This window comes from Phalangium opilio, unplaced genomic scaffold (assembly GCF_054372755.1).
Source record: "Phalangium opilio isolate 3A_F unplaced genomic scaffold, DU_Popi_V2 ptg000003l_1, whole genome shotgun sequence".
Lineage (NCBI taxonomy): Eukaryota > Metazoa > Arthropoda > Arachnida > Opiliones > Phalangiidae > Phalangium > Phalangium opilio.
In genome coordinates this window covers 7,249,763-7,262,428 of record NW_028324145.1, presented here as the reverse complement: position 1 = coordinate 7,262,428, position 12,666 = coordinate 7,249,763, and the positions used below count along the sequence as shown (strand labels likewise).

The 12,666-nt window shown below is 32.6% G+C and overlaps 4 protein-coding genes across 7 annotated transcripts; 3 read left to right on the top strand and 1 right to left on the bottom strand.

Moving 5' to 3' along the window:
* The first annotated feature begins 2,021 nt into the window (after positions 1-2,021).
* On the top strand, positions 2,022-3,913 carry LOC149717448 (ADP-ribosylation factor-like protein 3). Its single transcript, XM_089838867.1, has 4 exons — positions 2,022-2,239; positions 2,337-2,523; positions 2,590-2,771; positions 2,845-3,913. Exons 1-4 carry the CDS (start codon positions 2,111-2,113, stop codon positions 3,019-3,021), a joined length of 675 nt encoding a protein of 224 aa, XP_089694993.1. The 5' UTR covers positions 2,022-2,110; the 3' UTR covers positions 3,022-3,913.
* On the bottom strand, positions 3,728-4,918 carry LOC149717447 (adipose-secreted signaling protein). Its single transcript, XM_089838872.1, has 5 exons — positions 4,785-4,918; positions 4,604-4,716; positions 4,393-4,534; positions 4,182-4,310; positions 3,728-4,117 (listed from the first exon to the last, which is right to left on the bottom strand). The coding sequence occupies exons 1-5, from the start codon at positions 4,813-4,815 to the stop codon at positions 4,017-4,019; spliced, it is 516 nt and encodes a 171-aa protein (XP_089694998.1). The 5' UTR covers positions 4,816-4,918; the 3' UTR covers positions 3,728-4,016.
* A 142-nt stretch (positions 4,919-5,060) lies between these two features.
* On the top strand, positions 5,061-8,420 carry LOC149717446 (exonuclease 3'-5' domain-containing protein 2-like). 3 transcript variants are annotated; one of them, XR_016366818.1, is made up of 11 exons: positions 5,061-5,463; positions 5,538-5,835; positions 5,901-6,026; positions 6,109-6,220; positions 6,294-6,657; positions 6,745-6,910; positions 7,362-7,559; positions 7,653-7,793; positions 7,851-8,151; positions 8,229-8,293; positions 8,355-8,420. XR_016366818.1 is itself a non-coding variant. In XM_089838857.1 (9 exons), the coding sequence occupies exons 1-9, from the start codon at positions 5,376-5,378 to the stop codon at positions 8,071-8,073; spliced, it is 1,716 nt and encodes a 571-aa protein (XP_089694983.1). In that variant the 5' UTR covers positions 5,061-5,375; the 3' UTR covers positions 8,074-8,214. The 3 variants fall into 3 exon arrangements, 1 of the variants encoding a protein (XP_089694983.1); XR_016366817.1 differs by having other exon boundaries at positions 8,229-8,415; XM_089838857.1 differs by lacking the exons at positions 8,229-8,293; positions 8,355-8,420 and having other exon boundaries at positions 7,851-8,214.
* On the top strand, positions 8,412-11,942 carry LOC149717445 (exonuclease 3'-5' domain-containing protein 2-like). Of its 2 annotated transcripts, XM_089838855.1 has the most exons (9): positions 8,412-8,582; positions 8,652-8,949; positions 9,022-9,147; positions 9,624-9,735; positions 9,805-10,153; positions 10,212-10,377; positions 10,455-10,652; positions 11,393-11,533; positions 11,606-11,942. In XM_089838855.1, exons 1-9 carry the CDS (start codon positions 8,495-8,497, stop codon positions 11,841-11,843), a joined length of 1,716 nt encoding a protein of 571 aa, XP_089694981.1. In that variant the 5' UTR covers positions 8,412-8,494; the 3' UTR covers positions 11,844-11,942. The 2 variants fall into 2 exon arrangements, with proteins under 2 accessions (XP_089694981.1, XP_089694982.1); XM_089838856.1 differs by lacking the exon at positions 9,022-9,147 and having other exon boundaries at positions 8,433-8,582; positions 8,652-8,750.
* Positions 11,943-12,666: the final 724 nt, after the last annotated feature.

Here is a 12,666-nt window from a genome sequence, read left to right as displayed (position 1 = left end):
AGCGGCCAATTTCCGGACCATCTCTACCCATTTGTCAGGGTTCAATAGGTCGCTATATTTCTGCATGTCCTTGCTTTGAAACATCTTCATAAATTGATTAGGGTCTACTGATGACATCATTCCGGTGATTGACTCCGACATCTTGGTGAAATCCTTGCTTTTACCGAATTGTTGAATTTGATCGGAACCTGGTATATTATATTGCTTCATCATAGAGCCAAGAGTTTGTAGAAAGTCTCCGCCTCCCTTGTCAAACATGCTCTTGAGACCATCTGGACTGAACATTTTGGTTATTTGACTCATGTCCTGAGCGACGACGGCTCCCACTAACAGCACTAAACATAAAACGGGCTTCATTATTGATGGAGAGTGGAGATGCGACCAGAACGAAGGTTGCTGGTGTTCCTTCTTATATAGGGTCCGGACTATTAACATCGTCGAGAAGGCGTGACGAAAATCATCATTTAGGATTCAGCTAACTAAATAATTGGGCTAAGAATTGCGTGCGTCTTTGTCAACCCAAGGGAGAGGGAGGTTATACAGGCGAATCTATTATAAAGGATTTTGAATTTTTTTTTGTGATGGGAGTAAAGAGATTTCTATCCTTTGTTCTTCTAAATGTTTTCTCCCATTTGTCCTTTATTTAATCAAGAAGAGGATTTACGTCCATCACTTGAAATAAAAATGATACATAATCTATTTTTGAGGTAACTGTTATAACTTTGAAAATTTTAAGATATCGAAGTATCAGCAAATTTATTTATTTATTTACTACCATTTGACGTAAAAATAGTAGACATTTATTTCGTTTTGTTATTATTTTCAGTTTTAGCACGTGTTTTGGAGGCATTCAAAATACGCCACTTGGAGTCACGTGGCTCACATATGGGCAGAAGAACCAATGAGCTTTGACGGTGAACTGCTGTGTTTCGGGAGATACTGTCATTTGTTGATTGCAGTCACGTGCCTGTCTACCTCAGTTGTCGAGCTAAGGTAAATGCATAGAGTGGCCTTTCATCCGCTAGCATATTACGCGCTTGTGGCGCCGGGATAATTAAGGTCGAGCTAAAGCCAACTTGGGAAGGGGGGAGGGGTTGTTCATATGCCTTTAGTTTCTGCTCATTTCCAAGCAAGTGTTTCAATTAAAAAATTTCAAGACTTTACAAACCGAAAGACAACATTTCAAAGATTACAACAAAATTGTGAAAAACTTTTATTTTTGAAATTACATTAAGTTAAATGACATTAAATTTAAAGTTACTAATTCCAATATATCTTGTCTTTCCGTCGTTTAAATTGCATAAAATTTTGCATACACGCGCATTTACACCTACGCTAGTGGTTAATCGAGACAGTTTTGGAAAATGTCAATTATTTAACTAATTAAGTCACTAATTAAATTAATTTATTCGCTTAATTAGTTACATAATTGACATTTTGCAAAAGTTTTTCACAATTTTGTTGTAATCTTTGAAATGTTGTCTTTCGGTTTGTAAAGTCTTGAAATTTTTTATTTGAAACACTTGCTTGGAAATGAGCAAAAACTAAAGGCATATGAAAAACCCCTCCCCCCTTCCCAAGTTGGCTTTAGCTCGACCTTAACAAAATATTTTTTCCAAAAACGTCGGTTTACAGAACCCGTGGCGCCATCTATCGTAAACTTATCGAAGCTAAAAATTAATAAAATATTTTTTAAGGCCAAAAACGCCGGTTTATAGAACCCGTGGCGCCATCTATCGTAAACTTATCGAAGTTAAAAATTAATAAAATATTTTTTCCAAAAACGCCGGTTTATAGAACCCGTGGCGCCATCTATCGTAAACTTATCGAAGCTAAAAATTAATAAAATATTTTTTAAGGCCAAAAACGCCGGTTTATAGAACCCGTGGCGCCATCTATCGTAAACTTTTGGTATTAAAAATATTTTGTTAATTTTTAACTTCGATAACCTTACGATAGATGGCGCCACGGGTTCTATAAACCGACTTTTTTGGCCTTAAAATATATTTTGTTAATTTTCAACTTCTATTGCAGGACAGGTTAACGCAACTCAATGAGGTTATGTTCAGATTGTAAGAAGACGCTCGACGTTTGAATCTGTATTTAGGTTATGTTTAAAAATTGGAGATTTTGGTTACCGATAGTTGTTGTAGGAAGTAGTGGGTTTTTCGGTTTAACATACACCTTTTTTATAATAAGAAATCGAAAGAGGAAAAACAAACCCCAGGATTATCATCCGGTAAGTTCAAGTGTCGTGTCCTCCTAAGCCTTGGACAATTGTCAAATTTGACAGTTCTTCCAAATTTACACATTAAAACTATGTTTTGAAAACGTAGATTCCTAGTAATGAGGAATCTGAGGAAATCCCAAAAAATAAGAAAGTAATTGTTTTGGGCCTTGATAACTCTGGGAAAAGTGAATTTATGTCCAATCTGTCACATTCAAATAACACCCCACGGGAAAAAATTGAACCAACTGATGGTTTTCATGTTATTTCTACTTTGTCCATAAACTACTGGGAAAGTATGTTATTTTCCTTTAGAATTAGTAGAAAGATTTTATAAGGCTATAGAATTCCATAATCTTTAGTCGGAGGTCAAAAGAAATTAAGGGAATATTGGCCAAACTTCTACATTGACACTAGACTTGTCCTGTTTATTATTGACTCAAAGAACAAAGAACGTTTTGATGAAGCTGCAACTGAGCTACAAAACTTAGCTAACGATGTTAGACTCAATAATATCCCTTTCCTTGTTCTTATTAACAATAAGGTCAGTTCTTTATATTCCTCTCTTTCAAGGCCAAGCTTTATAACGTAAACTGACCATAAAATTATTCCTTAAGGGTCAGGGTATTTGCGCTTCTGAGGAAGAAGTGAAAAAGGCTTTGAAAATTGAGACCATCCAAAGAATAAAATGCGAAAACGAGAATGGTTTGATTGTTTTATCATGCAATGTTCGTGATTACCAATCCGTCATACATGTTCAGGATAAAATTAAGGACTTGCTTAAAGCTGATTAACACCTAATTAGGGTTAATTAATTAATTTTCAATACTACTTAAAAAATAATTTGAGGCCTTATAAAAGCGCTGGCTGTTATCAATAGCAATATGTTACAAGTTAAAAAAAAAAAGAACTATATATATATATATAATAAAAATAGGCGTGATCATCAATTTTTAATTTTTCACTCATATTTACAAATTGCACTTTTTGCCTTTGAAACTATAATGATCTAATATATCATGTTATATTTCTATATTTATTTATTTATTTATTTATTTATAAATGATAATTAATAATCTTTATAAAGAATAAGAAATAGGTATTTTAAATCTCTGATATGCTAAAGGAGCTTATAAGGCAGCTATCAAAAAAGAATCTGCTTTAGTAATTAACTAATAATATTATAAAACCAAAGAATTAATGGACTCTTTCAAGTTGTTAAATCTTTAAATAATTTAAAAATAAAGAAGATAATATTAATATTAATATCAATCATTATAATTTAGTTTTCCCTTTTCCTCCTAGAGTAGTATTAAGTAGTATTAACCTTACATTAAAAATTTTAATGCTCATTATTATCCTTTATTATTCAATTCTTACCAATTTCCCTAAAACTTCTAGTCATTTATTGTAAAAGATAAATTTTTTAATTTTCCTTTTAATTTTAATTTGAAGTCTTTTCTCTATTATTTTAAAACCGAAAAACCAAAAAATCAGATGAAAGTTATGGAAATGATTTATTTATTTATTCTTAATTAAACTAATTACATATTTATTTATTACAAACAAGAAATCAAATCACACTTATTATAAATGTTTTTGCATTATTTTTTTTATTAAGAATGTACAACAGCAACAAGAATGTTTATGTTTCTTTTATTAAAGTTTAATATATATATAAATATTTATCATTTTGGAGTTGTTTTTATTTATTGTTTTTGCAAACAAAACTGGCACAAGTATTTAAAAAAAAAACAACACATTAGGAATGAGTGACACTTGAAACATTTTACTCAAATCCTTGCCAATCACTTAATTCCGAATCTTCCTCCATTTCAACACCGATACATCTAATGCCATTTTTCAAAAGAGGGGTTCCTTTGCCCTTACCTATACATTAAAGGATATTTTTTTAACATTTTGACGTTTTTTTAAACATAAGACGTTATTTTACCTAAAACTCTAGCATTGAGCAAAAAAGAGATGTGTAAAGTCGGATTATTGCATGAAACCAACTCCAACTTCTCACGGATTAGTTTCTCTTTATTAGCAAATAGTTCAAGGGTTAATAAATACCCACGATCTAGGAAGGATTAGTTTAAAAAATTAATTACTTCATCTTATAATTAATCTTGGGTCAAATGTCAATTTATTAGTAAAAATACCTGGCAAGGAAGGTTCACTGGCAACTGGACTTAAGTCAATAACTCTGGTGTATAAACTGGCATTGTCAGAATCACGAACCATCAAAGGACAGAATAAAGTGTTGCAGTTGAATTGAAATTTTATTTCATATCGATGTCCTATCTAAAGTTGGATTAAAATAAATAAATGAATAATTTATTTAAAGTTGGGTTTTATTTCTAAGAAACATACCTGTAAAAATCCAAGGTGAATGGAATAAAAGCCTTCCTTGATTTTCTGAACTCCAATTTCACAGTCATGACGAAAAGTGTCTTCTGTTTCAGAAAACTTTACTCGAAGATGTCCTAGAAATGAATTTAAAGTTAATTTTTAGGTTAATTAAAGGTAAATATTATTGTCAGTTGACACCAACTTTCAGCGGACGATGAAGCATCTTCGTCCATTTTAAAACCACGTGCTTGTTCTGTCAAAATCCAGATGGCACTTGATTCGAAAAGTTGCAAACGTGACGTATACTGTTTACACAAGGCTTACGGAGGTGTTGCGTGTGTGACGTCAAGTAGCTCGTGCCATTGAGTTGAGAAAATTACCACTAGAGTGGCCTTTGCGTTAACCTGCCTATTGGGGTACGTGGGACGGTGGGACACTTTGGAAAACATTAAGACGGACGGACAGCTTCCAAGAAATGTATAAATACATGTATTCTTGAAATCAGTCAAATTTCCCGCCTTTTCTTTTAGTTCCCTTGGTTGCACCGGGATGGCGTCACAAGCGCTTGATATAGATGGAACTCCACTCTAGTGGTAATTTTCTCAACTCAATGTTTACGCAAGGCTTACGGAGTTGCGTGTATGACGTCACATAGCTCGTGCTGTTGGATTTGGGGGCGGTTTGGCTTCCTGGTGCGCCAGCTGTCATTCGGCAACCAGCAGTACACACGTGGATGTCGGTGTCTTGACTCTTTTGAGCTGAGTTTTTTTTTTTAATTACAATAAAAGTGATCATGTTGGAAACTGTAATTCTAAATAAAAAGGGTGTGCTACTATACTCAGCAGTTGGAGCGGCTAGCGCCTTAGCTATTACATGTTTTGGTAAATAATAAGACTGATGATGAAACTAGATGCAATCCTTCATTATTAATTATTATTTAATTCTTTTATGACAGTTTTGCGTCAGAGAAAATTGTTGGAATTAAGTAAATTGGAATTAAAACTACCGAAAATAGCAGTAATTTCCAATATTGAAGAATGGACCAATATATCAGGTGAATTTTTAAGTAGCTGTCAAAAACGAAAGGTGGTTGGTTTTGATTGTGAATGGGTTACTGAACCATCAAATGGGAGTCGTAGACCAGTTGCCATTTTACAACTGGCAACTGCACGTGATATTTGCCTAATTATAAGGCTAAATAAATTTGGGAAAGATTTTCCTAATGAACTTAAAAGTTTCTTGGAGAATAGAAGGTTTGTACTTAGATAAAATCCAATAAAACTGGGCATATTTTGATAATAAAAACCTTCTCCTAAAGAATTTTAAAAGTGGGTGTTGCAATTCATGATGATGCTAAGAAACTATTCTTAGACTATGGTCTAATAGTCAGAGGGTGCCTAGATTTAAGGCATATTGTTGATAAAATTCCTCATTATGCACAGTTGTAAGTTTAAGTTTATTATAAAATGTCCCTAACAATCCAGCTTGATTCAGGCTTGATTAGTTACATTTTATATTCAATTTAGAACCTCTAAAGGCTTACAAGGTCTAGCTAGGGTCACTTTAGGGTCAGAAATGGACAAATCCTTTAAAATAAGATGTTCAAATTGGGAAGATGATGAGTTATCTGAAAGGCAGGTATAATTAATGCTGCCTGATAACTTTTAATTAAGAGCTTTAATTAAGGGAGAAATTAATTAAACTTCAATAGATAAAATATGCTTCAGAAGATGTAGTGGCTGCTGCCCTCATCTTTAAACATTTAATGACACATAATGAGTTACGTTGGTGGAGTTGGAGACTTCCAACTGATGACGAGTTACACACGGCTGCCTTCCAACTATGTGGGAACCAATTAGATTGCAATTACTCGCAAAAAATTAAAAATAAGAAGAGCCATTCCCATTCCCATTCCAAAAATTCCTTCTCTTCAAAAATTGGCCAAAATATAAAATTGTATTCAACAAGGAGTAAGCCCCTTTATCAAAACTGTCAACTGCAAGCCCCTAATGGAATGGTGTTATGTATCGCTGATAGAAAGAAAGTTCAGTGGTACTTGAACAGAGATTTAGGAAGTGAGGAAAATTATTTTTATATAAAATACACAATAAAATTTAATTTTAAAACTCGTGAAAACATTTCATTTATTAAATAATTTTTAGCCATGATATCGGAAGATCCACTTATAGTTAGACTTAAATTTGAGCCATCTGGAAAATATTTAACCTATAATAAGTATTACACTACAGCAAAAAGTAATAATTGCGTAGTTTGTGGAGAAACTGATAGAACTATACGAAAAACTATAGTTCCTCATGAATATAGAAAGTATGTGGAAGTAATTTTGTTTATTTCTCTTTTAAATAATAACAGAAGTGAGATGAGACTAGAAGTGAAGGACTCTAGCATTGGTAATAGATCCTGGCATTAGTGAACAAATTTGAGGATTTTACGCCGCTTCAATCGCGCCTACGCTAGAGAGAAAAAAAATTGGTCGAGTTCCAAAAACATTTCCTACCCCCTTCTCCTCAACCTAAAGCCGCGGCACACGGACGCGGGTGCTTGAATCTAGTTCGGCCGTCTACCACCGCGAGCGTCTCACGTTTTGGAGGCGAAATTCCGAAACCGCTACCAGAGGGCCAACCGTTGGTGTGTTATCAAGAATATTCACTTCCGCCAAGTGAAGAATTTGGTTAGCTCAGTACTTCTAGTCTCATCTCACTTCTGATAATAATAATAATAATAATAATAATAATTTGTTTTTCAATTTAATTAACAGATATTTTCCAGCATTGCTTAAGAAACATAACTCTCACGATATCTTGTTACTTTGCGCCGATTGTCACGGGAAAAGTAACAGTTACGATGTGATATTACGTCAGCAGTTAGCTGAGGAGTGTGAAGCTCCCTTGGGGGCTATAGTTGACATTGTCAGTCGAGAGGATCCAAGATTAAAAAAAGTCAAATCAGCTGGATGGTAATTAATTAAATTAATTAAGGATTATCTAACTTCACTTTAACAGAATTAGTACAATTAATTAGACCTTAAAGTCATAATTAATTTAATCAGGGCATTATTAAAAGCTAAAGATCAGCTTCCTAGCTCGAGAGTTAAAGTGTTGGAAGACATTATTAGAGAATATTATAAAATTGTAGATGAGGAACCCTTAACTCTTGAAATTATTGAAAAAGCTTCAAATATGGAACCATTGTAAGCTTACAAATTTTTAATTATAGTTAATTTGATATAAATTAATTCTAATTATAGATATGAAATGGATGGATTCATTCCTCATGGTCAAAAAGTTGTAGAAAGTCAACAATTTAAAGAAGGTGGTCTTGTGGCCTTCCAAAAACGCTGGAGGAAACATTTTTTAGATAATATGAAGCCAAAATATTTGCCAGATATGTGGTCAATTGACCACGACCACGGACTTGTAGTCGAAACCGCGTCCAGATCTAACAATTTGGGAATGGGATTGGCGCCTTAGTTTTGAAATACAGGTGGCAGGACGGTGGGAGTCACGTGATTTAAATTTTGAGTTTGTGACGTCATATCCCCTATTTCGGTAATCCCCCTGATTTTGTATTTGATTAAATATTTAATGAATATTAAAGAAATTATGTTGAAATCTATTGTTTTAAGTAATAAAGGACTACTAATTTACAACGCTGCAGGAGCGGCTAGTGTTTTAGCAACAACATGCTTTGGTAAATTAAAATATAATCTGTTTGGACCAAGGCTTAGGTATCAATTTATTTTGAAATACAGGTGGCAGGACGGTGGGAGTCACGTGATTTAAAATTTTGAGTTTGTGACGTCATATCCCCTATTTCGGGTAATAAACCGGTGACTTGAAAATCCCCGTGATTTTGTATTTAATTAAATATTTAATGAATATGCAATAAATTATGTTGAAATCTATTGTCTTAAGTAATAAAGGACTACTAATTTACAGCGCAGCAGGAGCGGCTAGTGTTTTAGCAACAACATGCTTTGGTAAATTTAAATATAATCCGGGTGGGCCAAGGCTTAGGTATCAAGTTTGTTATTTTTTCTTAATGACAGTTTTGCGTCAGAGAAAGTTGTTGGAATTAAGTAAATTAGAATTAAAACTACCGAAAATAGCGCTTATTTCCAATATAAATGAATGGACCGATATATCAGGTGAGTTTTTGAGCAGCTGTCAAAAACGTAAGGTGGTTGGTTTGGATTGTGAATGGGTTACCGAAAGATCAAGCGGGAGTCGTAGACCAATTGCCATTTTACAACTGGCAACTGCACATGATATTTGCCTACTTATAAGGCTAAATAAATTTGGGAAAGATTTTCCTAATGAACTTAAAAGTTTCTTAGGGAATAGAAGGTTTGTAATTAGATAAAATAATAAAAATATAAGAAAAACGGACATATTTTGATTCATAACCTTCTCCCAAAGAATTTTAAAAGTGGGTGTTGCAATTCATGATGATGCTAAGAAACTATTCTTAGATTATGGTTTACAAGTTAGGGGGTGCCTAGATTTAAGGCATATTGTTGATAAAATTCCTCGTTATGCACAATTGTAAGTTTATTATAACAGGGTTCATACAAACCTGGAAAACCTGGAATAATCAGGGAAATAAATAATTGACAAAAACCTCAGGGAAATTTCGAATTTTTAGTAAAATTCAGGGAAATTTGCGTCAAACAGGGGCCGAGTAATTAAGCAAAATGTTCATAAACATCCCCTCCATAGGATTAACATTACACCATACTTTGGAGGCTCATAACTCTGGTTATATTTGAGATACGGGGATGTCCTTTGATTTATGTAATAGTCATATTTGCCCCCCCCCCTCCTTCGTTAACATTAGCTCCATAGGATACTCCATATACGGGGAAAAAAACCTGGAAAATTCAGGGAAGTATATGGGGAAAAACCTCCCATAAATCTCAGGGAAATTTGTTTTCCAAAAGTTGTATGAACCCTGTATAAAATGTCCCCTAACAACCCAGCTTGATTCAAACTTGAATGGTGCCATTTTACGTTTAATTTAGAACCTCTAAAGGCTTACAAGGACTAGCTAGAGTCATGTTAGGTTCCGAAATAGACAAATCATTTACAGTAAGATGTTCAAATTGGGAAGATGATGAGTTATCGGAAAGGCAGGTATAATTAATGCCGCCTGATAACTTTTAAGAGCTTTAATTAAGGGAGAAATTAATTAAACTTCAATAGATCAAATACGCTTCAGAGGATGTAGTGGCTGCTGCCCTCATATTTAAACACTTAATGACTTATTACAAGTTACATTGGTGGAGTTGGAGACTTCCAACTGATGATGAGTTACACACGGCTGCCTTCCAACTATGTGGGAACCAATTAGATTGCAATTACTCGCAAAAAATCAAAAGCAAAAGTCCCTCCAATAGTTCACCCTTTGTTAAATTTGGTCAGAGTACCAAAGCTTATTCAACAAGGAGTAAACCACTTTATCACAACTGTCAATTACAAGCTCCTGACGGAGAACCTTTATGTACCTGTGATAATAAAAAAGCCCAGTGGTATTTGGATAGAGATTTAGGAAGTAAGGAAACAGGAATAATGCCTGAATGGGTTTAAAAAAGTTTTCTTTATCTGCATAGCAATGTTATCGGAAGATCCACTTATAGTTAGACTCAAATTTGAACCATCTGGACGCCCTATTCTTGATAATAAATATTACACTCGAGAAAAGGAGAATAAATGCGTTGTTTGTGGAGAAACTGAAAGAACTTTAAGGAAAACTGTTGTCCCTCATGAATATAGAAAGTTAGAATGTTTCTATTGATCATCGTAATTTATCTTCATTAATAAATAATTCATTTATTAATTATGTAATTGCTTAGATATTTTCCTCCATTGATGAAGGATCACCTCTCTCACGATATCTTATTACTTTGCGTTGATTGTCACATCAGGAGCAATGGATATGACGCAATTTTACGTCATGAGTTAGCTCAGGAATGTAATGCTCCAATTGGGGCCAGAGATGATGTCAAATGCCGGGAAGATCCAAGATTAAAGAAAGTCAAATCAGCCGGAAGGTAATTAACAAATAAATTGATTTTAAAGAACTTTAAATTAATTAATTAATTATTTAATTAATTAATTTAAAGTTTTTTAAAATCAATTAATTAGTTAATTAATTAATTAATTAGGAATTAGTTAATTAATTAATTAGGAATTAGTTAATTAATTAATTAGGAATTAGTTAATTAATTAATTAGGAATTAATTAATTAATTAATTAGTTAATTAATTAGGAATTAATTAATTAATTTAAAGTTCTTTAAAATTAATTAATTAGTTAATTAATTAGGAATTAATTAATTAATTTAAAGTTCTTTAAAATTAATTAATTAGTTAATTAATTAGGAATTAATTAATTAATTTAAAGTTCTTTAAAATTATTTAATTAGGAATTAATTAATTATTTAATTAATTAATTAATTAATTTGGAATTAATTAATTAATTTAAAGTTCTTTAAAATTAGTTAATTAATTATTTAATTAATTTAAAGTTCTTTAAAATTAGTTAATTAATTATTTAATTAATTAATTAGGAATTAATTAATTAATTAATTAATTAATTATTTAATTAATTAATTAATTAGGAATTAATTAATTAGGAATTAATTAATTAATTAATTATTTAATTAATTAATTAATTAATTAGGAATTAATTATTTAATTTAAAGTTCTTTAAAATTAATTAGGAATTAATTAATTAATTTAAAGTTCTTTAAAATTAATTAGGAATTAATTGCAGTTAAATATTTATTTAGGGCATTATTAAAAGCCAGGGATCAGCTTCCTAATGATCGAGCAAAGGAACTGGAAGCCATTGTTCGTGAATATTACAATGTTGGAGAAGAGGAACCCTTAACTCTCGAAATTATTGAAAAGGCTTCAAAAACGGAACCAGTGTAAGTTTATTAAAGCTTTAATTGGGTTCTGTTTAAGCTAATTATTGATTATTTTTAACTATTATCTTATAGATACGAATTAGATGGATATATTCCTCATGGCAAAAAAGTAGTTGAAGTCCAGCAGTGTTCAAAAGGTCTTATGGCCTTTGAAAGACGATGGAGGAAACATTTTCTGGACTGTATGAAACCAAAATATTTACCGGAAATGTGGTCAGTTAACCATAATCACGAGAGACTGGTACTTCAAGTTACAAAAGGATCATCTAATGACTTTGATCCATCAATATTGGGAAACGTGTTGCAATAATTTTGCTATAATTACAGTGTATAAAAGGTAAATTTATTTATAAGAGACAATAAAAATTATAATCAATAGAATTTTCACGGAATAAGAAAAAGAAATAAACTGTGAGTCTTTCTTTTATAATATTTTAGGCTTACCAAATCACCCACGTGTGTCGTGTATTTGAATTTACCCGCGAAAACTGGCCGACGGTAGATGGCGTTACGTGTTCGGTACCACGTGTCGTATATTTGAATTTACCCGCGAAAGCTCCGATGGTAGATGGCGTTACGTGTACGTGTTCTACACTTGTATATTTGAGCTCTCCCATGAAAACTGTCCGGTCCGGTGATAGATGGCGTTACGTGTTCACCAGCCACTTAAAGATTTCCCGCGAAAAGTTAAAAAAGGCGGGAAAAACGGAATAGAAATTACGCGAATTATTACGTCAGGATGAGTTTGCGAGATTTGGGGATGAAAATGGAGCCGTGGATGCTAATTGAACTCGTCTATTAAAGGTAAGCGATGATTTTTTGAGTTTTATTAAGCCTAATTATGGTTTATTTGGAGGGTGATGCAAATTAGGCGCGTTTAGACCTTATCCTAATATATTTAGGCTTAACTCCTGTCAGTTGAGTAATCTGAATGGAATGAGTGTTGTTTTATGATTGATCCTAATATATTTAAAGGTTGGTTAGGCTTAACTCCTGTCAGTTGAGTAATCTGAATGGAATGAGTGTTGTTTTATGATTGGAAGGTGATGTAAATTAGGCGCGTTTATACCTAAGCCTATTATATTTAAAGGTTGGTTAGGCTTAACTCGTGTTAGTTGAGTAATCTGAATGGA